The sequence below is a fragment of the Papaver somniferum genome, chromosome 2 (assembly GCF_003573695.1).
Source record: "Papaver somniferum cultivar HN1 chromosome 2, ASM357369v1, whole genome shotgun sequence".
Lineage (NCBI taxonomy): Eukaryota > Viridiplantae > Streptophyta > Magnoliopsida > Ranunculales > Papaveraceae > Papaver > Papaver somniferum.
Window position 1 is genome coordinate 212,507,554 of NC_039359.1, and position 26,221 is coordinate 212,533,774.

At 36.8% G+C, this 26,221-nt stretch overlaps 2 protein-coding genes across 2 annotated transcripts; one reads left to right on the forward strand and one right to left on the reverse strand.

The window, feature by feature from the left end:
* Positions 1-18,538: 18,538 nt before the first annotated feature.
* On the forward strand, positions 18,539-20,416 carry LOC113354510 (putative F-box protein At3g23260). The gene is made up of 2 exons (XM_026597824.1): positions 18,539-18,868; positions 19,061-20,416. Exon 2 carries the CDS (start codon positions 19,259-19,261, stop codon positions 20,186-20,188), a length of 930 nt encoding a protein of 309 aa, XP_026453609.1. The 5' UTR covers positions 18,539-18,868; positions 19,061-19,258; the 3' UTR covers positions 20,189-20,416.
* Positions 20,417-21,549: 1,133 nt separating this feature from the next.
* On the reverse strand, positions 21,550-24,274 carry LOC113352777 (serine decarboxylase 1-like). The gene is made up of 5 exons (XM_026596553.1): positions 23,998-24,274; positions 23,068-23,302; positions 22,700-22,893; positions 22,434-22,570; positions 21,550-22,116 (listed from the first exon to the last, which is right to left on the reverse strand). Exons 1-5 carry the CDS (start codon positions 24,272-24,274, stop codon positions 21,550-21,552), a joined length of 1,410 nt encoding a protein of 469 aa, XP_026452338.1.
* Between the last annotated feature and the right edge of the window lie 1,947 nt (positions 24,275-26,221).

Consider the following 26,221-nt stretch of genomic DNA (forward strand, 5'->3'; position numbering starts at 1 on the left):
AAGCATGATAAGTTAGCAATTTTTGTGTCTTAAAGCACTTTCTTTACAAAGAACCATATCAGACATATACAAAACTGGACATTCATGCATCCATGAATATACTTCAAGGAAGATACAAAATCTATGAAGTCTATGAAGTTTATGTTTACATGCATCCGAAGCAGTAGGAAGATCCAGATAGTTTACGAAAAAGATAAGATCTTCTGGAATAAGCTCGGCATAAATGTCATACTTATCCATAAAGATCCTAGCAGCGTGCAAAATAATTCGAAGAACCTCGATCCTATTAAGAGTAGTCACTGAATCAAGCAATCATCCCTAAAGAGACGAACCAAAGTCCTAAGATCACCAGCACGTGAGTACAATGATCATGCAAAAAGCATAATCTGACATGTGTCGGAAGATACCAAAGTATCAGTAAAAGAATCGCCAGAAATTGACACACCACGAACACGAGTACGACGACGAGCAGGAACATCAAAACTATTATTGTGCTGCAAATAAAATCATGCGATAGAGAACAACAGAACAATAATTCAATAACATAAGTAATAAGAACGAAAATACAGGAAACATAATTCAATACCTTAATTAATAAGAATAAAAATAATCTTCTACTTTTCCTATGCATGGGGCAAATGCTTGGATTTTCCACTTTTGCACTTACTATGAGAACGTTAGGAAAAGTGAAAAACATAATGGGTTAAATGAAAATTTACTTTCTCAATTCTCAGTTTTTTTATCATCCAACGTTACAAATTCTATCCGCCAAGAATATTCAATTTCAACCTTATTAAATTTCTATCCATATCTTCTCTACACTTATCAATTTTTTAATCAATTTTCTTCTGATCTAAAGTAAAATTCACCAATGTCATTCACACATTCTCTACAATACAACATGTTCTAATTCATTGTAGTATGACTCTCAATCCCGACCTCAATTTGGCTGAAGTAGATTTCGGGGTGCAATATTGACTATAACCAAAGATGAATGCATTTGTAGGAAATATGTCGTTTTAAACAGGATGCTATCAATGGTACGTGCATTGCAGGGAAAACCTTTTTGGTCAAACATATTTCAGGAATTTACTCCATCAACCTCAGAAACCATGATGCATAAGGGTTGACAGCTCGTATTTGCGTGATCAACAAAGATGTGCTAGAATGTGGCTTTAACCCATGAAATTCAATCAAGTATGAATGATTGGTGAAACCAATGAGAGTATGACCAGGAGATCGTTAGTGGAATGGCAAAGTCTTCACTGGAAATATTTACGCTTGTCAAGTTCTTTTCGTATCCATTTTTACCTGCCTAAACTCAATATAGGTGTTTAAGATGTTTTAGCTTTAATAACCTTAACTATATATGTGATCTCATAATTTTGAACTTTATTGAATTAAATGTAATTTATAATTAAATATTACCAGGATCCAGGCTCCTATTCACACTGTCATCGAGACAGTACATGCAGTTTTCCAGGCTCCTATTCACACTGTCAAAAGCATTCCCAAAGGGTGTAGGATCGCATTTTCTTATTCTCTAAAAGCTACACTCCTGAAAGTTGCGGCAGATCCAAAATCCTTCAGGAATTGGGCCAGATTGCTGTTGCTACCACGGTGCGCATTGCGTGTTTTCAGTCCTCAAAGTAGAACGGAGAAAAAGTCAGGGAACCGTAAGGTGTTACAGCAGAAACAAATCCTTAATGTTTTGGTAACTTGGGGTGAAGCTGGTGGAGTTCAAAGACTTGTTAGGGATGTTCTACAAGTACAGCGTTCTGGGGGTGTTAAGCTGGAAGAGGTTACGGAGACTGACAGCAGGCAAAGCACTAATATTTCAGCATGTTTACGTAAAGTGGCAGACGGGCATTTCACTGCGGCAGTTAAAGCCATCAGCTCTTCAGGGGTGGCAAAATACAATGCAGATACAATGAAGGCCCTTGAAGATAAACACCCGTTCATGCCCCCTCCACAGAAACCATCCCACTGAATGAGACACCCTTACTAGCTGAAGAAGGCATCGTTTTGAGCTGCATTAAATCGTTTCCTAAAGGGACTTCGTGGCAGGGATGGCCTCCGGGCACAACACTTATTAGATGCTTTTTGTGGGGAAGGTTCTTCTGTAGCTGCTGACCTAGTCACGGAAATAACAAGGGTTGTCAATTTGTGGTTGAGTGGCAGATGCCCACTTAATCTTGCAGAGTTTATTGCATCATCACCCTTAACTCCTCTCCTAAAACCAGACAAAATCATCCGCCCCATTGCAGTTGGGACGATTTGGCGCCGTCTTGTGTCTAATGTAGCAATGAAGGGAGTTGTCAAAGATATGGCAACTTACTTGCAGGATTTCCAGTTTGGGGTGGGGGTTTCCGGAGGTGCGGAGGCAATTCTACATGTTGTAAACAGGTTTGTTAGTAAGCATCACACAGACGCTAGCCTCACAATGTTGACTGTGGACTTCACCAATGCTTTTAACCTAGTTGACCGTACAACCATGCTTCTTGAGGTACGTACGTTATGTCCATCTATATCGCTTGTAGGATCAGAATCTCGCAACAGTTATATCTCAGCGAAGTTAACAATGGTATTGCACAAAAGCGTCGCAGAACAATTTCAGAAACGACATCAGCAAGGATCATGAGAAAGATGTGATAGTCTCGTGAAAATTAGAAAGCTTTCGAAGTCAACATTTGTAAGGTTGCGAGAATGTCACAAACCATATCCGAAAATAAAGGACAGATTAGCTGTCATCCACTATGTATTTCCCTTATAAATAGTCATTCGAGTTGTAAAGGGAGGGAGAGATCTTTTTTGAGTGAGAGATAAGTAAATAGGAGAAAGAAAGTTGAGAGCAGATATCATTCTTGATTTCTTTATTTTCCTTGTAAGAATATTCATAAATTAATCAATAAAATTAAGAGTGTAAACCTAAAAATAGGCTGATCAACGATAAAATCATACGAGGGGTGTATTGTAGGATTTCCTGCAACTACATAATGGCGCTAGAAACAGGGAGATTAAAGATCGAAAGTTGAAGATTGTTGGTTGAGAAAATTCAAATCAAGAAAGTGATTAAACAAATCAGTGAATCAGTTAGAGGAAAGATGAATATAATTAATGAAAATGGCAAAAAATTGAGTGTAATATGATAACAAAAAGCTTGGTTAATGAATTCCATGAAAACATCAAAGGAAGAATACATAAACGAAATTTTGAAGGAAAGAAAATTATGGCGGTAGAAAAAACTTCACCTTTGAAAGATTGGGAAAAGCAAAGAATTGTGTTCATGGCAGAAGAAATACCAAAAGAAAATTTGAATCATACATCTCCATTGGTTGTCACAGTGCCTATTACACGAAAAGAGAAGGATACAACAATAAAATCCAAAGGAGAATGGATGTTGAACAGAACTTTAATTGATACAGGAAGTTCAGTTGATATAATATTTTATCATGCATTTCGGGGAGTGTGATTTAAAGATGAAGAAATGTCAAATTCAACATATTTTGTTCACGGCTTTGGAAAATCCACAACAAAACCTAAAGGAGAAATAGTGGTACGAATTCCACTTGGAGAAATCGAAACACATGTGACATTGTGCGTGGTGGATATGGAATCGCCATATAATATGTTATTAGGAAGATCATGGATACATACGATAAAAGCTTTGGTATCAACGTTGCATCAATGTATTAAATTCCCCACTCCAAGTGGAATAGGTGAAATAAGAGGAGATGTTGATAATGCGAAATTATGTCATCAAATTGAAATAAGGCGTTATGAAGAACAAGCAAAAAGGAAACAATTTCGCAGAAAATTGGTAAAGGAAGCAAAGAAGGAAGAAGAATTTAGAGTATATATGATAAGGGAGAAAGAAGGCAAAGGAATACCCAGCGAAATTTCGGAAGAAGGAGAAGGATCCACAAAAACAATTAAATAACCCACACCAATAGGAGAACCTAAACCCAGTTACACTGCCGCAGAACCAACAAAAAAAATAAATGTTGGGACTGAAGAGGAGCCTCTAGTGTTGAGAATTGGAACCAAAATGGATATAGAAGAAGAAGAAGAAAGAACTGTCAATTTACTGCGAGAATATAAAGATATTTTCGCAGGAAACATGGATGAGATACCAGGAATAGATCCAACAATTGCTTGCCACAGACTGGAGATTAACAAAAATGTGAGACCATTTAAACAGAGAATAAGAAAAATCGCAACAACTTACCATTCCCAAATAGAAGAAGAATTACAGAAAATGCTGGAGGCAAGAATTATAAGAGAAGCTAAATACCCAGAATGGATAGCGAATATGGTCATTGTCCCAAAGAAAAACAAGGGAATCAGGATTTGCATAGATTTCACTGATTTGAACAAAGCTTGCCCTAAAGATAGTTTTTCGTTACCCGATATTCCTCAAATGGTGGAATCTGCAGCAGGAAATGATAGGGTATCATCTTTAGATGGGTACAAAGGGTATAACCAAATTCCTCTCGCTGAAGAAGATCAAGAACATACTGCTTTCTTTGCTCCTAGAGGTTTATATTGTTATACGAAAATGTCGTTTGGTTTGCGAAATGCGGGAGCAACATATCAAAGAATGGTAGAGAAGGTGTTCGCAAAATGGATACACAAAACATTAGAAGTATACGTGGATGACATGTTGGTAAAGAGTAAGAAGCTAAGACCATGTACAAGACTTGAGGGAGATTTTTGAACAAATGCGGCAGTATAACATTAAATTGAATCCCGAGAAGTGTACTATTGGAGTTGCATCGGGAAAATTTTTAGGCTATTGTATCAAAGGAAGGAATACAGGTTGATCCGAAAAAGTGCAAGCAGTTCGTGACATGCCAACACCAGCAACAATAAAAGATGTACAGAAGTTGAATGGGCTTCTAGCTTCGCTGGGGAGATTCATTTCGCGATCATCAGACAAATGCAAATATTTTTTCGATATACTCAAGAAGGGTGCGAAATTTAAATGGAGTGATGAATGTGAAAAGGCTTTTCAAGGAATCAAAGAACATCTTATGAATACAACTATTTACAAAAGGCAGAACCAGGAGAGAATTATTGATTTACCTTGCGACAACGTCGCATGCATTAAGTGTTGTATTGCGAGTAGACGCAGGAGTGGAGAAACCCATTTATTACATTAGCAAAACTTTTAATACCGCAGAGAAGAATTACTCAAAATTGAAAAGTTATCTTAGCATTAGTTTATGCATCATTTAAGCTCCGCATATATTTTCAAGCACACAAGATAAGGTATTAACAAAAGTACCAATTGAATCAGTGATGAAGAATTCTAAAAGATCAGGAAGGGTAGAGAGATGGAATGCACAAGTAGGCCATTTTGATATTAAATATGAAGTTTTCTTCACCAAAATCACAAGTTGTTGCGGATTTCTTGGCAGAATTTCCTTTAGAAGAAGATGAAGCAGTAGAAGAAATGATGGATGTAGAAGAAACATGGAGATCCAAAAGATTTATTAACAAACCAAATAGATGGGAAATATGGTAGATGGATCATCAAATGGAGAAGGAAATGGAGTTGGAATTGTTTTAATTTCGCCAGAAGGAATAAAGATGGCTTTTTCATTCAGGTTGGAATTTGAATCCACTAATAATGAAACAGAATATGAAGCTGTGATACATGCATTAAAATTCGCAATAGAAATGAAACTAGAAAACGCCAGGATCACTAGTGATTCGCAGCTAGTTATTCGCCAAATAAAAGGAGAGTATACTACAAATGAACCATCCCTGAAGAAATACAAGAAGCTGGTTGAGGAATTGTCAGCGAAAATCCCAAAAATAAAATGGAGGCACATTTCAAGAAAGGATAATAGACTCGCAGACGCTTTTGCTTTCATCTCAAGTATGATGACAGATCCAACTGCGAGATGCATAAAAATACAAACACTTCTGTCACCATCAGTCAATAAAGAAGAGGAAGATGTGGATGTGATGGTCATAGATAATGAAAAGAAGAACAAATAAATAATGTCGCAGACTGGAGAATGGAGCTTCACGCATATTTGGCGAAAGGAGAAACACCAAGAAATAGATTGGAAACACACAAGTTAAAAAGCCGAGCAACGAATTATGAATTAAGAGATGGGTTGTTATACCGAAAATCTTTTAGTGGACCATCACTCAGATGTTTGACACGAGAGGAAGGAGAAAAGGTGCTGAAAATGTTACATAGTGGAGACTGGCAATCATAGTGGAGGAAGATCTTTGGCACATAGAGCAAAAATGCAAGGTTATTACTGGCCATACATGCATGAAGATGCAAAACAAATATCAAGACGTTGCGAAGATTGTCAGCGGCATGGAAAGAAGATACATGCACCAGGAGCACCATTGTCATCTTCAACCAGTGTGTGGCCCTTTGGAAAATGGGGCTTAGATTGTGGGGCCATTTTTACCAGGAACTGGACAAAGAAGATACTTAATAGTCGCAACAGATTATTTCACAAAATGGACAGAAGTGAAGGCAGTACAACATATTCGCGACAAAGATATCTTTACATTCATATTCGAAAATATCATTTGCAGATTTGGAATTCCTGCACAGTTGGTATCTGATAATGGGAAACAGTTTGAGGGGCAGAACATAGAAATGTTACTCAATGCATTCAAGATAAAATGTGGAAAGTCCACTCCTTTATATCCACAAGCTAATGGGCAAGTAGAAGCAACAAATAAAAAATTGCAGATATATTAAAGAAGAAATTAAAGGACATCACAGATCATGGTGTGAACAAGTACATAATGCAGTATGGGCTTATAATACAACTAGAAGAGAAGCTACTGGAATGTCACCTTTTTGTTTAACATATGGAGTTGAAGCGGTGTTACCAACAGAAGTTGTTATTCCGACAACAAAAAGAGAAGCTTGGGAGAAAAATCTTAGTGCGGGTTTAATTCTAAACAAACTTGATGAATTAGAAGAAAAAAGAGAAAAACTTTACAACATATGGAGAATTATCAGCGAAGATTGCTCGAGAATATAATAAACGTGTCAAAATACGTGAATTTCAACCAGGAGATTTAGTTCTGCGAGAAACACCAATATATCAGCGAGAAAATGGTGGAAAATTAGCGAAAAAATGGGATGGACCTTACATCATAAGGAGATAGTTGGAACAGGAGCTTATAGATTAATGGACCCAGAAGGAAGAGATGTTGGTCATAGATTAGATAGACCATGGAACAGATTGTACTTGAAAAGATATTATCCGTAAGAAGCTTTGAGAAGTTATGAATTCTGAAAGAATAATTGCAGGATTATTCATGACAAAACAAGATCATGATGTGCGAAATTTTCGCAGAGAACAATGACATAAAAGAAAGGGGCGAACCTTTATGGCGTACACCCTAGTTCGCGAATAAAATTTCGCAAGAGGCAAATGTAAGACCTAAAGTACGTCATATTAGGGGGTACCTGTTACATGACTCAGGGAAAGGCTATACCGCCACCGGAACCTGAGTCATGGAGATTTGGGGTCAATAAACCCATCCGGGAGAGGCACCTTGGATTCTCAACTTAAGCATATGACTTAGGTTGGGCGACTAAGGTAATAAGGACTCTCCCAAGGAGTGCAGATCTGATCAAGGCGCCGAGGTACACGGTTGAGTCAAGAGTGCCGAGGGCGTTTGAAGCGTCCTTGCCATTCTTGACAAGTCTTGGCTTATACTGCACTCGGCCTGAAGAAAACCCCACTTAGGGTGCAGTCTCGTAACCATAAGCCCTATAGGTAAAAGGGATAAGAGGCTGCGAAAACAACTGGTTGTTGTTAAGACTGGATGGGAGGAGCTAACCTTGTATGGTAGAAGTACGCCTCCTTGAAGGGGCAACCAGGGGGAAGATAAGGGCGGCACCCTCCATTAGGGAGCTGATAAGTGTCTTAAGACGCAAATGTCATGAGGCTTATTATTCGCAAGGATAATTAAGGCTTGTCATATTTGTGCAACATCCTGAAGAGGCAATAATACAAAAGAAAAGATAAGATGAGATCAATGGGTTTTCGCATGAAAGTGCGAAGACGTCCTGCGATTTCATCGCAAGACGGCAATGTCATGGGGCTTTATTTTCGCAAGAATATTTAGGCCTGTCATATTGTCGCAACATTCCTGAAGAGGCCATAATACAAAAGAAAAAGTTAAGACAAGATCAATGGGTTTTTGTATGAAAGTGCAAGGACGTCCTGCGATTTTGTCGCAATGACAAGAGATGGCATAATAAGACCTTTAATTAGGAAGGCAAAATAAGACCATATAATAAAACAAACTAATTATAAGCATTTATAACAGATTATTTTTGCAAGAAAGATAATGAGAGGCAAGTATGGGAATCGATATACAAGAAGCATTATCTTTCTTATCAACAAAATATTAAAAGAAAGTTGACTCCAAAGTCGATTGAAAAATAGCTCTCAAAAGTAATAAAAATAAGACAGCTCAAGAAAACAAAGCTAGAAAAAAGCTCAAGCTTCAATATCAATATCAGTAGCAGGAGATGACAGAAGTTCTTCTCGCAAGCTTCTCCTTCATTTCGGCTTTGATCTTCTCATGACTAGCATTTTGATTATCGCCAGCAATTACTTGATTAGCATCTTGATATCGCCAGCAACTACTTCTTCGGAGAAATTTCTTTCTCATTCTGATTAACACCAGCAGATACTTCTTTAGAAGGAACTTCTTCTTCATCTTCCAGGAAATTATCCTCTGCACCGCTTTCATAATCGTAATCACTATCAGCAGGACGAGGAACTTCATCATCATCTACTTCTAAAGGATCAATTGATGTAGGAGGAAGAGAGTTGGACAATAAAATGTCATTTACAAGGACTTCAGCCCGGAGATGAACTTGGCGAAGAAGTGCTCTTTGATGATTCCTATCTTGAATATCCTTAAAATAAGCAAGATAATCAAGTCTTCTTTCTGCCCGGTCGCGAGAACCAGTAAGATAGAGCAAGTAATGCATTTTTTGCGAATTTTAGCATATTTAGCCTCCAAATCAGAAATAGAAGAATGAAGATTCTTCTCAGACTCTGCGAAAAATAGAATACAAAATTTTATTAAGATAAGGAATTCAGAGAGATATGACAAAGGAAAGATAATTAAGGCAGTCAAACTATTATGACTACCTTCCTTTTGCGAAATAAGATGTTGAACCAAGGATAGACAACTATTCTCCCAATGATCCATTGCGTCATCAAATTTATCTCCAACTAAACCTTTAAGTCGAGACTGAAGATTTTTCTCTTTAGAAACAAGGAAGGCATTTTTCTTCGCAAGAGAAGAATAAGATTCTTCTAATTTGGAATATTGATCTTTAAGCTGATTTGCCTTCACACTTAAAGCTATTCTACCTTGAATGAGTGAATCTCTTTCAGTGATAGATGATTCTGTTACTTCTTTAAGTTCATTTCTTAAAGAGCGAAGAGATTTTCTTGGTCAGCACATACTTTTTGGAGAATATTAAGTTGTTGCGAAGATATCGCCATCTTGTTTAAATAAACTCGCTTCTCTTGAGACAAGGTTTTATTCTCATCTGATAAAGTTTCCATCCCTAAATTAGCTTTGGTTAAAGAATAAGAAAGACGAGATACTTCATTACTTAATAGATCTTGTTTTTCAACTAATTGGGTATTTTCATTGGTAATTATTTATTTGATCAAGAGAATATGAATAGAGATTATCTAATTGGTTATATTGATCCATTAAGACTTCTTTATCAACACGGGCTTCTTCAACAGCAGATTCAAATTGATATCTCTCCATTACTCGTTTCTGATTTAATGCTTAACATGCGAAAGAGGGATTTAAAGGATAATTAAGCAGGGAAGGATAAAACCATCGAAAAGGCAAATTAAAGACATAGATGAGGAAATCATACCTCTTAATCATCATTCTTCTTGCGAAGATTATCACGATCCAGCAAAACATTCTGAAGTTTCTGATTTTCAAGACGAAGAGCATTACATTCTTTTTCTAAAGTTGTCTGCGAAGCAGCTTTGTCAGAACCCAAATGCTTGCTCAGAATTTCGCAAACATTAGACTTGATGGGATCAGTGAAGACTTCTTGCCATCATCAGAATCTCAGATAAAACCTTGAAAGCAATATTTATCCCTTCCACGGTCTCTTTCGACAAAGAGGAGACTTAGGAGAGAACTGTAGAGACAGAAGGTTGAGAAACATTCTCAATGGGAAGAGAAGAGGTTCATTCGCAGAAGGAACCACAAGGGGAATTTCAGTCATAGGATATCAACTGGAGAAATGAAATCAGAGGCAGCATTCGCGAGTTGGAGATAAAGGTTTATCTTGCGAATATTCGCAGGAGATTTGGAAGAAATGAAGTCAGAGGCAGCGTCTTCATGAATTGGAGATAAAGGTTTATCTTGCGAAGATGTCGCAGGAGATTCAGAAGAAATGAGTAGATGGAAGGGAACAATATTTGGAACAGCCTTGAGGTGGCGAGATTTCTTGTGAGGTCTATGAAGATCTTTATCACCCTGCGAATTACAATCTAGATAAGAAACAGAGGCAACAATATTGTTATTAGAAAAAGATAGTGTTTCTTACTACCTTCTCATTCGCAGACTTCCTTTTATGAACGACAACTTTATGCTGTGATTTGGGATTGTTAGGATTCTGAACTGAAAATTTAGTGTTGGAGCCGCTTTTGCTGAAATAAAAAGAGTATGGGAATCACATAAACAACATCACATAAGTCAATAAGCAAGATCAATTTCAAATATATCAATTTCACCAAAATTTATAAGGAAGAAAAAAGAAGACTAACCTTGATGAATCCATGAAAGATGATAGCAGGGAAATTATCTTGAAGAAGATCACGAACTATGAAGATCTAATTTGAAGATGAAGAAGAATTTAAAAAAGATTGAAGAAGAAAGAATAAAAGTTGCAACGATGAGTTTGCAGAAGAACGATGAAGTTGTAGAGAGAATAAAAAGAAAGAAGAAGTGGATGAAAAGAAATATATATAGAGGGAATTTTTCCTCGAGAAAATAAAAATGGTTAATACGGAAAGATTTAAGCGGTTAAAAAGTAACGGTTACAAAAGACGTGTCGAGAAATAAATGGAAGAAAGAATACGTGTGATAAATGCAGAATATGAGAAAATAAGCGGTTGCGGCATTTCTCACATCATTCTCTACTTTGCAGAGAAGATATGATAAGAGGCAAGATGTAGGATCAGAATCACGCAACAGTTATATCTCAGCAAAGTTAACAATGGTATTGCACAAAAGCGTCGCAGAACAATTTTAGAAACGGCATCATCAAGGATCATGAGAAAGATGTGATAGTCTCGCGAAAATTAGAAAGATTACGAAGTCAACATTTGTAAGGTTGCGAGAATGTCGCAAACCATATCTGAAAATAAAGGACAAATTAGCTGTCATCCACTATGTATTTCCCTTATAAATAGTCATTCGAGTTGTAAAGGGAGGGAGAGATCTTTTTTGAGTGATAGATAAGTAAATAGGAGAGAGAAAGTTGAGAGAAGAGATCATTCTTGTTTTCTTTATTTTTCTTGTAAGAATATTCAGAAATTAATCAATAAAATTAAGAGTGTAAACCTAAAAATAGGCTGATCAACGATAAAATCATACGAGGGGTGTATTGTAAGATTTTCTGCAACTACATAATGGCGCTAGAAACAGGGAGATTAAGGATCGAAAGTTGAAGATTGTTGGTTGAGAAAATTCAAATCAAGAAAGTGATTAAACAAATCATGATCGAAAGTTGAAGATTTTTTGGCCCTCTTGTGATGGACGGAGGATACAGAATGGTATGTTTCCTTCTGAGATTTCGAGACCAGACAATGGGGTCAAATTATTAGGTGGTGCAGTCAGTCTTGATAATGGGTTTGTGAAGGGGCTTGCGATTAGGAGAGCAGATAAATCTGTGGAGTTGATGCAGGTTTATCCAAGCTTCGTGACCCTCAGAGTGAATTTTTACTCCTACGTGCATGTATGGGTATTTAGAAGCTCATCTTTGGTCTTCGTATTTGTTGCCCAGAAGACACTAATGAGAGAGCCGATATAGGGTATTGTGGTTTGTGGAGGTCCGTTCTTCGGGGAGTTACAATGGAGGCTATCTACTTTACCTATTCGATATGGAGGCATGGGTTTATATACGACTAAGGAAGCATCACAATATGCCTTTCTAGCATCACGGGTGCAAACTTGGGGCTTACAAGATCACATACTCCTGGATAGTGGAGCGGAAGGCATGGATGATAATTTTTTATATGGTTTTGAAGACAATACAAGCAACTCTACCTGATCAAGATTTTAGCAGCTTTACCAATAAAGACACCGCCCCAATTAAAGCACAAAGCAACCTGACAAGTGCTCTGCTTAGTAAAGTAGTTAAAGATATGGATAGAGTTTATGAGTTATCGGTTACACAGAAAGTTGTTTTTGGGTACGTGCAAGCAGCGCATGTTCAAGACTTTCTTCTTGCTATTCCGATTGAGGGTCTTGGACAAAAGATGTCACCTGTGGAGTATCAGTCCATTCTTATGTACAGGTTAATGATTCCTCTGTACCCTCCTATTTACGTTGCTCTTCTTGCATCACAGGGTGCTTAGACGCATATGGGGAACATGCAGTCCATTGCAAGGTAGATCCCGGTTTCAAATATAGACATGATCATGTGCCAGATACCTTTTATGATGTTCTATGGAGGGATGGTATTTCAGCGAAGAAAGAAGCGGCTGTCAATTTTTTGACAGACCCACTTGTGGGGAGATCAACACTTAGGACGGCGGATGTTCTTATTTTTGTATGGGCTAATGAGAAACACGCATGTGTTGACCTTACAGGGGTTTCACCATTAGTAGGCATTGGCCACGGTTCTTTCACGGTGGACCAAGCAGCTTTGAAGGCAGCCTCAGGTAAGATAACAAAGCATGTGCCGATAATGGACATGCTTTTATCCCTTTTGCTTTTGATACTTTTGGGTACTTGGCTCGAGAGGCGGTTGGACTTCTTACGAGAGTTCAGAAAGTCATGCTTAACAATGTCATGACTCCCGGTCGAGAGAGTTTGTTTTTAAAAGGATAAATTTTACAATTCAAAAAGGACTTGCACCGCAGTTTGTTGCTCGCTTGCCTGCTATGTAACTAGTTATTTGATTTTCTAGAATTATAATTAAATATTACCAATAAATTAAAAATGAAGTCTAATTTGCAACTTTACTTCTTGCTGTTAGTCCAACTTTCGAATTAATTAACGTTACTGGCCATTTTCCAAGATATAAACTTAGAACATAAAACTTAATAAAGACTTCAAAGGCATCAGACAATCTTTAGCCGATCCTAAATCACTTCATTTTACACAACTTTCAATAAAAGCGCCTTTTGGGAAGATTTTTCTTCATTTTTGCGACTATTACTATGGTTAACTATTGAATGTTATTTTTCTATGACTTTCCGTCTTTGAACTTTTCTTTTCCTTTCGGTCGAAGATTTCACTTGCTTAACATCCACAATAGAGCTGGCAAACGGGCGGGACGGGACTGGCTTGTGACCAACCCGCGGGTTACGGGTTAATACAAGCCTAAGCTTGCAGGTTGAAATTCTTAACGGGTGGTCATTTATCCAACCCCTGCCCGTCCCGGCTAAAGCTTGCGGGTTCACGGGTGCTCACGGGTTAACTGATTTTTGTTGAGTCAACTCGCCAGAAATCGATTTCTGGGCTATTTCCTTCCACATTCAGGCCATCTAATGTTCCTTTCCTACAACCTAAGTACCTAACATTCATCCAATTCATTTGGTATATCAATTAAAAAACTCAAAATTGCAAAACTAAACTAATTTTGCATTTAAAGAAACACAGACACATTCAGGCCATCTAAAGATCCTTCCTGCAACCTAACATTCATCAAATTCGAACTCAATTCAATCAACGGATTCAACACCAATGAAATTTACTCATCTTCTCAAATGGGAAAAGGGAAAACACATATAATAGGTTTTTACTGTACAGGGAATTGAAAATCATCGATTCCAAAAAATCAAACAAGAAAATGCTAGAAATCTAGCTCCAGTTCACACTAAAAACAGACTACGTATTCTTGCTATAAGCCTCTAACCTTCATCAATCTCTTCAATCTTCATCTTCAACAGAGAACAACAACTTCTTGTTCTTAAACAACAGAAAATTTTCATAGTACTGACCACCACCTCTTACAAATTGTACATACAAATTGAATCACAACCCTAGTCTTCTTCTTCTATCATAAACTCAATTCTCTTCTCAATTTCATAAAACCACAAACTCAATTGAAGCCCTAATTTCTTCTGGATTTATCAATTCCAGTTCTTCGCTGAAATTAATCCTAACTATTAGTATGAATGTATGATAATCTTCTTCTTCATATTCTACTTTTAAAACCCACCCTTAATCACTCAGTTTCACTTCCAATCTCCAACTCAGAACCCACATCAGTAGCCGACTAGATCACTAGAACTCAACCCAAAAACAAAAATAAAAAGAAAAGTGAAGAAGCAAATAGCCACATCAGTTACTTGAGCTCAGATCCATTATTGTTAAGCTTAGATTTACACATGCAAAGAAGAACAAATGAATAAAAGAAAGTAAAAAGAAGATGGAGGTGGTGCTGGATGCGCAGAGGAAGAGAGCAGAGTGGAGAAGAAAAAAGATAGGAAAGAAAGAAAACAAATTTTTTAGGGTTTTTTGAGTTTTATATCACAAACGAACGGACATGATTAAAGGTAGTAATCATACGGTTGAATTATTAGGAGCGGACGGGTTGATAGGTTTAACCCGCGGATTTACGGGCCGGGACGGGTTAACCCGTTTTCTCACAAGCCGCTAATTCTCCAACCCGTGCCCGGCTTGTTTAGGGCCAAGCCGGGACGGGCGGGGGTTTTTCACGGGACAGGCGGGTCAACCCGCGGGTTTTTGGCTGGTTTGCCAGCTCTAATCCACAACTTTATTTTTTCCCCTTTTACCTATGTTTTTTGACCCCAGATATTCACAAGGCCATCATCTTATCTACACGACCGACTTCGAAACAGGGCCAATATAGAAGAGGTTTGGTTTGTAATTGATACACACACGTCTCTGCCGCGTCAAATTATCAGGGATGAAAAAGGTGAAAACCAACCGACGCCGGCCACCACTCTGTTTTCCTCCTCCTGATCTTCTTCACACGGATCTTTTCCTGCTCATCTTTCTGAATACACATTCTTTCTTCCTCTCTTTATGAAAGTTAAAGAAAAATGAACAATGAGAAATTGAAGATGAGATTTCCGATTCAATGAAAATTTTAAGACCCTTCTTATCAAAATTAAAATTATTCCCCCAAATCTTCTTATACAGAAAATTAACCTAGCATATTTAGGGGCCACTCAAAAGGAATTAGAGGCCAACAATAAGAAAAAATACGGTCACCCAAATCTAAATTGAAGCTAGCCCTTATCTCGTGTATTTCGTAATGGCAAAATTGCCCTTCAACAATCGGTAGTAAGTGTGTTACCTTAACCTCTGAATATACTCAATTTTCGAATTTTGGTACTACCATAATTTGTAGTATGTTTGACTTCCGAATGTATATTGGCCCTAAAATGAGATTTTGTCAAAATTCTAAGAATTTTGTACTTTGGTACTACCGTAATCGGTAGTAAAGTGTGTTACTTTAACCTTCGAATATATTAATTTTTGGATTTTGGTATTACCATAATCTGTAGTAAATTTAACTTCCGAATGTATATTGGTCCCAAAATGTGATTTTGCCAAAATCCTAAAATTTTCGAACTTTGGTACAACCTTAATCGGTAGTAAAATGTGCTACTTTAACTTCCGAATATACTCAATTTTTGAATTTTAGTACTACCATGATCGGTAGTAAATTTAACTTCCGAATGTATACCAAAAATGTGATTTTGCCAAAATCCTAAAATTTTCGAACTTTGGTACAACCATAATCGGCAGTAAAATGTGTTCCTTTAACTTCTAAATATACTCAATTTTCGAATTTTAGTACTACCATACTCGGTAGTAAATTTAACTTCCGAACGTATATTGGCCCAAAAATGTGATTTTGCCGAAATCCTAAAATTTCCGAACTTTGGTACAACCATAATCGGTAGTAAAGTGTGTTATCTTAACCTCCAAATATACTCAATTTTCGAATTTTGGTACGATCATAATCGGTAATAAATTGTGTTAATAAGTGATGCTTAATATCACTTTTTAAGTACTACCATAATCGGTAGTAAATTTAACTTCTGAATGTATATTGGCCCCAAAATGTGAGTGCCAAAATCCTAATATTTTCGAACTTTGGTACAACCATAATGGGTAGTAAAGTGTGTTACTTTAACCTCCGAATATACTCAAGTTGCGAATTTTGGTACGACCATAATCGGTTATAAATTGTGTTAATAAGTGACGCTTAGTATCTACCGATTGTGTTCACGGCCCCAAATTCAAAATTTCAAAACTTAATAAAATTTCGAAATTTTCTACTTTCACAATTGGTAGTTAATGGTGTTCATTATCCACCGATTGTAGGTAACTTTTAGTACAGAGAAATTGAATTTTTGAATCACGAATAATCGGTAGACATGATCAATTTACCTAAAGTATTATCTACCGATTATGTTTCTGCTACTGTAAATTCAAGAACATCAACCATAATCGGTAGGTAAAATAGATTTTTATCTACCGATTATGTTTCTGCTACTGTAAATCCAAGAAAATTTTCTGATCAAAATTTTGATTTCAAGTAATCAAATCCCAATTTTGAATCACAACTACTATCATCTATTCGTTTTGTTTGTTTAACTCATTTTTTTCCTTTTGATGTTCTAAGTTTCAACTTTAAGGTTAATGGATTTTGAGTTTTAATTTTAAACAATTAATCATAACATTTATTCGATCGACGATCTTTGTTTTCGATCAAAATTATAATGATGAAAAAAAAATTGATGAGTAGAAAAGAGAAGAAGAGGAGGATATAAAATGAAAGGATATATGTTTAGATTTGATATAAAGGTGTGGGACAATATAGACAATTCTCTATTTTTAAGGCACCCCTTAACCCCCTTCAATGGATGGGAATAAAAAGATGACCCCTAATTCCTTTTGAGTGGCCCCTAAAAATACTAGGAAAATTAATGGTCTTCTGAGGATCCCTTCTGCACAACAAGAACATCAAACCCATAATTAGAATCTTACCAATTTTTCAGTGAGTATATATAGACTATAGAGTGAAGATATTTAGTTTCAATGTTTCAGAGAGAACATCTTCATTTGCCAATGGAAGATTACTTCAAGATATTCCAAAATGGAATGAGAAGATAACTTTAAGATATTGCAAATCCCAGAGGTGGAAGATTTTATTATTAAATGGGTATTGATGACCTGAGTTTCGGATATTTTTTCCTTCCTTTCAACGGAAAGTTTCAAGTCTGTTCCTCCGTTACAGGCGGTTAGTTATGACAAAACACAAATTCTTCATCGTATCATGAGCACATGTAGTACTGATGTCAGATTTTTCTTAAGTTTCAGTTTCTTCTCTTGTTGATACACAAAGCTTATCCTCTTCAATCTTTCACCTTGCCAACTCAAAGTACTAATTTGTTATGAAACATAAACCCACAAAAAAAAAAAAAAATCTTCTCAGCGTTCTTCCCCACCTCCTCTTCCTCCATGACCATCACCAGATATTCCTTCATCTTCATTAGAGAGAAGAAGAAAAAAAAAAAAAAAAAACTTTTTCTCCTCCTGCTCAACTCTGGGACCTTTGCCTTCTTAACCACGGACCACCTCACTAAGAAGAACCCCACTCTATAGCTAGCAATGTTTTCTATCGGATACCTTAATGATCCATAACCCGAAGCACAAAAATATCAAACACCACCTGTAACTTTACAAGACTCCGGTGGTGGTGGAGATCGGGCCTGTATATCCAAAAATAAACAAAGAAATGGTCAAACTAAATGGTTGCTTTTTCTAAGAATAACTATTCCTTTTGGTCCATAGTCATAGACTTTAGTCCATGAAAAGTTGGCCCTGTATATAACTCTTTTCGTCCCTGTGAACAGGTGCGGTCTGTTTTTTTACCACTATCAAATATCTTATTGATAGCAACTTTAAGTATGACTACCAAGAAAAATCAAATCGGGTTGCTAAATCTGCCTTTTGTTTAAAATGCAGGTGTAAATGGACACTTGCATATATACAAACGAAAGAAGAAGAGCCGCCAAAAATAGAGTCTTCACCGAGCGACGGACTCTCTATATCCATCCACTCATCACTGACGGTAGAGTTTCTACTGCACGATAGCGACTCCATCACTCAGTTCATTTCCCATACTGGCTGGACGAGTTTATCTCGCCACCTAACATGGCTAATACGAAAAATCGCCAATGCGGTATAGACACCTTCCTTATTTTGAATGTAGACTTTTTATTTCCGTAAGTTATTTGTAAATTAAGTAGATAATTCCCATCTAAAATAGCATCCAAAAAAATAAAGTTTTGAAGAACTAGCCGTAGCCCAAGTCATTTGCCAAAACAGATGTGCACTCTGTGGCAGTTCAGATGTTTGGGCCAGCCAAAGAAAGTCCAACTCACTTGCTTTCTGCTTTCCAACTTATACGAACCGATATATGAGTCCAAATTTGACTCTCACACTCTCAGTATACACAGAAAGAAGAAAAATTTCAGCATGTGGTCGTTTTTCAAATCATTGAATCCCTTTGGAGGAGAAGATGATGAAACAGCAGCAGAATCATCATCTTCAAGTTCAGTTGAAGCCAGAGAAATTCTAGCAGAGCCACCTATAAATGGTAACAACATCATTCTTTTCTGTAATTTAAAGCGATTTGGGGTTTTTCAGTTTGTGAGCATAAGGTGTTTGTTTTATTGTCCCAATGAGGAATTGTTGGTAATAGTGTGGGATTTGTCAATGAAAGGATGATATTGCTGATTTGACTCAATACCTTACGAAATGAATTCGAAATTTGTTCCTTTGTTTGCAGGAATGCTGTACTTACCAAGGGATTTACTAAAAGACATCTTTCTTCGTGTGCCAATGAAGTCGATAGCACGATCCAGGTGCGTAAACAAAAAATTGTGTATGGTATTAGATGATGAATTTGTTAAGGAGAAACGAAAACATGATAAAAAACTGAATGTGGATTATAAGATCATGATCCATAACGAGAATGTTATAGAAAATGGTTGATTATGAGACTTCAAATTCTAAATGTAAACACTCTCGTCGTATCCGGTACCCTTTTGGAAAATACAAGAGAGGATTTGATTTTTTTGAATGTTGTAAGGGTTTGGTTTTGTTAAGGCATGTTGCAAGGGATTCTGGCAATACTCTTGTCATTTGGAACCCATGTACAGATGAATTTAAGAAACTACCTGTTTACCCACCATTTGAATCAGATATAGATATGGCCTCTGTAGAGTTTGGAATTGGTTATGATTCTCAAGCTGAAGACTTCAAAGTGGTAAGCATAGAGGCTATTAGGGGGAAAAATGGAGTGAGGTTCAGATTTAGGTTAAGAACAAGTTCATGGGAAAGATTGAAGGATCTCGTTATTGAAGATCTCTCTTTCGGTTCACTACCTGATATGGCTCGTATACCTGTTAATGGAACACTCAGTTGGATAGTAGATAAAAGTGGATTCAAAGTTATTGTTTCTTTTGATTTTGAGAAAGAAGAATTCAAAGAAAAGAAGATGGCTTACTTGTTCAATGAAAGTTACAGAACAACTTTGTGTGTTCTGAAAGAGTCTCTTTGCCTATTAGGTTTTAAGCATTTTGACCGTTTTGCTGGTAAAGTGGGGGAGTTAAACTTAAAGGGTAAAGGAAAGACAACATCAGGGACTGAATTGTTCACTATTAAATTACAAAACCACTTTGGATATGTTAGAAATTTAATGCCTTTACAGTATTTTGGGAGCGGTGAAGTTTTATTAAGCATAGAAATCGATGATGGTTCTTTTATTGTTCTGTATGACCCACAGTATGACACAGTTACAACCCTTTACGAGTATTTAGATCCGGGACTTTGCTGCTCTTCACACACTTCTATCTTTCTAAAGAGCCAGATTTCACTTAACACGGGGACTTACCTACGTGAATATGCTGATTGAAAGACTTGTGTATCAAGGCAGAAACATATGGAGGACTCTGACTAAGAAGCAACTCTTAGATTACCTGTAAACGATGTACAAGTCTTTTTCATTTGCCCATGTGAGTCTTACTTAGTTTCCTATTTCTACAAGTCTTGTTTGTGAATCTAAGAGTTCATTTGTTGTTTATGATCATGACACTGTCGATAATCTAATACTCGGCTATTACTGTTTTTCTGTTAAATACAAGTTTCTTTGTTCTTTATATTTTGGGTTCAATTTGTTGAAATCGTATCAGTTACACATTTCATGGTATGTAGAATCTCACCAAATTACAGGTCCCTCAGATAGCTTTAAACTTCAGCTGGTCATTTTCTGACCATATCTGAACCCTGAAGCTGTCATATCAGCTGAACATTGTGAAAGTATAATTTACTCTAGTTTAATGCCATCTTTCTTCGTAAAGTGTGGAAGTGGGATTTTAATGGTCAAATTAGGAGATCTCGGAAAAAATGCAGGGTAAGAAGAACCATCTTATACTCTTACGATGTACTGGATTCGGTCAATAGAGCAATTCTAAGAATTCTGCATCCCCTTTCTCCTGAAGACAGAAACTTTGTTCTTTCTTGCTTGAAATTTAGTATCTGGCGGGAAATAATGAACTTGTCTTCTTGCTGATGATGCCTTAATACTCTTCCGAATATGTAATCTTCTGTTTCCTGTCGTATAAAAGGCATGATAATTTCAATTGTTTTTAGAAACCGTCATTCCAACTACCAAAAAAAACAACCACATTATTAGCCTCTCCTGACTTAATAATACATACTAATGAGGCCAAGAGTCCCTAGTTGATGCTCAAGCTAAAGATCATAAGAACATTAATAAACTCTCCTGAATTAATTATTTGTTCCGGTCCACACCAAAATCAAAATATCAACTTGCAAAGGGTATAAACACGTAAAATTGGGCTCGTGTACGAGTTATCTGATTATCTCTAGATTCCAATATATGCCCTCAACATCAACCACACAGGAATCTAACATGATAAACTATTGCAGAAGAGTCCTGTAGGGTTTGGGATACAAGAGAGATACTGTAGAGTAGAGGTTTTCGTCCCATATTCTCACTGTGTCACCTTTCCGTATTATGAATTGGTCGCCGGCAAAAAATTCGTTTGCTACAACTTTTAACAGGTACCAATAGCATTTTATTATACAATTAATACTTAGGATTTCGATAATCCCGATAATCTGTATTGTTTTACAAATACATTATTATGGCCTTACTGAAAGGTTGTTGATGATACATGCCGAGATGTGCGTACGTATAGATGTGCGTAAGTATAATATGGTACGTTATCATTTTTAGGTTGTAAAAGAGCTTCATTTATGCTGAGGACAAGCGCAATTTTCCTTTCCGATATCTACTGAAACACAAGTAGGTTGAACCTTTCCATCCTGGAGCCAAATCGAGCGTTTCACGATCAGATCATTCAAGAAGTCATCCAGTATCTTGATAGTGACATGGGGCATAACCACAACATGAGCAATGTTGCCCTGACAAGCAAGTTGCCAATGAAGAACAAACTCTTCATCTTTTGGCCTCTCAAATACAACAGTAGTACTGAGCTCATTAAGCATTACACTTATCCCTTCAGAACGTAAACGGTTTTTCAGATAATGGGCATTTCTGAAGCATGTTTGGACTTCTTTCTGAAGACCTCCATAACCTTTAGTGTTCAGGGTGTACCACAGGAAGACTGGGGCATGACCATTGCGGCTTCCCGTGATTGTAGCATCCATGGACGCAATGTATTCAACATACCTTGACATGGCATTGATATGATCCAACCTTGTTATCTGAACACCGCAAGGTGTTGGACAACCAATAAACTTGTGGCCAGAAATACTAACACTCCCTATTGGCTTCTTAAATGAGATTTTTGGAGCCTGCTCAATGCCACAAATAACTTAGTTAAGCAAGCAACATTGGTTAGTAAAAAAAATTTAGGTGAAAGAATGAAATAACTAGAGCTTCGGAAATGATTTTGAACTAGTTTCTTCAACTTCAAAACTTTTTACCCCTCTTATTTTGTTAATTCTATCTGAAATCTTTGTTTCGGAAAGCTACACAGACATGTTTTACCTACCGACTCTTTGAACAAGTTCCAATTATTACCAAATGTTTTTTAACTATTCACTTGGAATCGCACATATAGATATAGGGGACATGTAGTTGACCAGAGAGAGAGAGAGATAGAGCTTACATGTTCGATAAATGGCATCATAATCCCAGATAGCGCCCCATCACAGTGAATGTAAAATCTATCTTCTGAGAAAGTAGCTTCCTTAAGGGTTGCTATAACCAGGTCGAGATCATCAACAGCTCCTTTAACAGTCGTTCCTTTCAAAGATGTAGCTAGAACATTAAAACTAAACCTTCTTTTGATATCATTCACATGCATGAAATAACAAAAAAAAAAAGAAAAAAAGTAAATAAAATAAGGACATTAATTAACAAATAGAGGCACACCAATATTGACGTTTATGATAGCTGGTTTGTCGTTGTTCTGGAGTAGTTTAGCTTTGAAATCGGCACAATCAATTACCCCATTGGTAAGGGTATCAACTTTAACACATTCCATTCTGTACATTCGTGCAGATTTAAAGACAGAATAATGTGAATCTTGCGATGCGTATAAAACTCCTTCAGGATAAAGCTCCCTCCTACAAGCACATTATTTTCATTACTAACTGTTTACAGGCATGTTTAGTTTAACCAGACGGAGATACGTATCTATAGCTCCCAGTCAGTCATCTGTGCAAAAAGTTATTTTTATACAACTAAGAAATAATCAACTTCATGAACCCTAATTTTTTTTACTTAGCAATAAAACTCACCCCATAAGGATACCATGATGATTGCTTTCTGTACCACCATTTGTAATGTAACCCCAATATTCATAGTTACCGATTTCCCAGAGTTGAGCAAACCAGTCTAACACACCCAATTCGAACTGTCGCGAATTGAGACCAAAGTTGCTCTTAGTAAAGGGATCACCACAATTGTTGAGATGGAAACGTTGAAGCCAAGCAAGAGGAGTACCATGATCCAAGTCCATATTCACAGGGTAACCTGTACGCTTTTTAAACTTCATTAATATCACATAATTTTAGATATATCACATAATTTTAGATGGAATTAGAGATATAACGCCTAACTAATGAAGTTGACGTTCATTTATGTAATTTCTTGAAGACTATGAAACCCCTCTTGAAGACTCGAAGAAACCCCTATGATGGCATCTGGCCAAGGAAATGGAACACCTTTTCGAAAAGAATTATTGAATTTCATAGCCAAAGTGCGTAAATCGGAGTAGTAACGCTCTTTGAGGATTTCTATCGACCATTTGACCAGAACACACATATGGGTCACTTATACTGACACAAAAATAAAATAACTCTAAAAAATAATATATCCAGCGAAATCTTTATAAAAACTTTTATATTCATACAGCTCTTTAAAATATCTAATCAAGAACTACATTAGAGATATCAAAATCAGATTCCATATAGATCGACCGTAGTTCCAACTTCCTAACCACACCAACATCATCCCTTTCACAGAAAGTGGAACCCGCCCTTGTGGGAACTATCAAGGGGATGCAATGGAATATCATATTTTTTAAGTAATTAAGTGTTCGCATTTTGTCAGGAAGCATGTTCTATTACTCGATGAACATTTAATAGCTAGGCATTGGCGCAATGTGCCTACCCATTATACTTGTACTTTTGAAAACATTAAATATTTTTAAGCGTATATGTACGTGCCTAACTGATGCTTGACCCTTTCAAGAAGATAATTTTCATACTTAGCTAGCACAGTAGCCATATTTGCATCTCTTTCTTCAGTGTTCTCGTTATCAGCTTCAGGCTCTGTAATAGCATGACTAAGTGTTGCATCGTGAACATTTCTTCGGACACAATTTTCTCCTGTTTTTTCTCTACTTATTACTCCATTTTCTGGTGTCATACCTCCTGGAATGAAACTTTCCGGTACAGAATCAGTCTTTCCATTTTCAACCCCAACAGTACTTCCAATCGCCATCACTACGGAGTTGTTAAACAACAGTATTACGTAATGAAGAGTATGAAGAAAGTGCAGGCTAATGAAGAGTATGAAGAAAATGTAAGCATGTATATATAAGAAAAGAGATTCAATGAAGAAGAATGATGGTTACAACCTGGTTAGGTTGAATAGTCAAAGTAAGCCATGTCCCAACGAGATAATCAGGTAAGGCTTCAGTCTGCTTAAAAACCTTTTTTTTTTCTTAGGAAAGTTTTAAAAACCCAACACAGGCCATGGCAACTAAAGTTAGAGACAACTTTTGAAAATGGTCTGGTTGACCTACTGGCGCCGTTTGACCCCAAGAGACACACAATACATTGTTGAGATATTATTTGACCCAACAGACACTATGAAACGTCGAGAGAAGAGAAAAGAATTGGCTAGTGAAAACTTTGAAATCTAAATACAAAATTCTTTGAAGAATTAGATGTTACAAGGATTAAATTCAAAAAGGACTTGCGGCGCACCTTGTTGCTCACTTGTCTTCTATGTAAGAAATTTTTATCTTAAGTTCTAGTTTAGTTTTTTTCAAGAATTACACATTTTCTTAATTTTTTCTTTCCGGTGGACAACTATTTCTTCATATTTTCACATCCATAGCTTCAAAAAAAAAATCAAAAAAAATCAATGACTTTCTTATCTCGTAACATTTACTTTAGATTTAGTAAACCCCAAGTTTAGTTTCACCTTGTTCTTGCTTCCTTTGTGTTTGAGTATTAACCTTGTATTACTATAATCCGGCAAATGGGAGGGATCCTAAGTTGTTTTTCAATTATATTGTAGTTGCAGGAAATCCTACGCTACACCCCTCATATGATTTCATTAACATTTAACTCATTTAAGATTAACAATCTTAATTTTATTGATGAATCTTTGAACAATCTTACAAGAAAAGATAAAGAAATTAAGAATAACCACTGCTCTCGATTTTCTCTCCTATTTACTTGCTTCTCACCCAGAAAAAGATCTCTCTCTTTTCTTTACAACTGAACGACTATTTATAGGGAAGTACATAGTGGATGACAGCTAATCTGTCCTTTATTTTCGGATATGGCTTGCGACATTCTCGCAACCTTACAAATGTTAATCTCGCAAACTCTCTTATTTTCGCAGAACCATCACATTTTTCTCATGATTTTAGCTGACGTCGTTTATTATGTCATTTCTGAAACTGTTCTGCGACGTGGTGTGGCAATGGAAAACACACAGAACACTTGCAAGTATACAAGGTCAAGATTTGTAATAAAAGGGGGAGTAGGGGTTTGTCCACAGGGAGAGGAGCATATAAGAATTTTTCCTAGCTAAAGTGTGTAGTGAGCTAAGGGCAGGCAAGGTAAATGGCATACAGACAAGAATGCAAGGTAAGTAAAGAAAAACAGACAATAACCAAGGCTTGGAAGATAAAGCAGCAAAGAAACAGCCAAGAAAAGCAGCAAATAACCAAGGCTTGGCAGCCAAGGGCAGGGTGAGTTCAGTGCACTGACTTCAGTGCACAGTAGCTACAAAGTGCAAGAAAATGAAAGGCAAGAAAAGTAACTGAAGAAAATGACTGACAGGAAGCAACTTAGACTGAAAATGTAAATTACTAAGAGGGAATTGGTGGGTAAGCCAAGGCTTATGATCCACCTTGTGTCCTAATCAAGTGACATGTTTCTAGGTTATGTTCATTCCTAAGCATACAACTAGAAATGGAAGAACACCAACTTGCTCACTAGTCTACCCCTAGCATTGGCTGTCTTTTGACAGTACAGCCAATCACAGGCTCTATGAGCATTGGCATCTCTCATTTGCACAATCAAAAACATACAGGAAGAACTATCCTAGCTCATTACACTTGACAGTGCACAAGGCTTCACTGAGCCTTGGCCTGAAGCTGATTAGCTCATGCTAACCATGTATAAAATCACATTCATCATATGATAAATT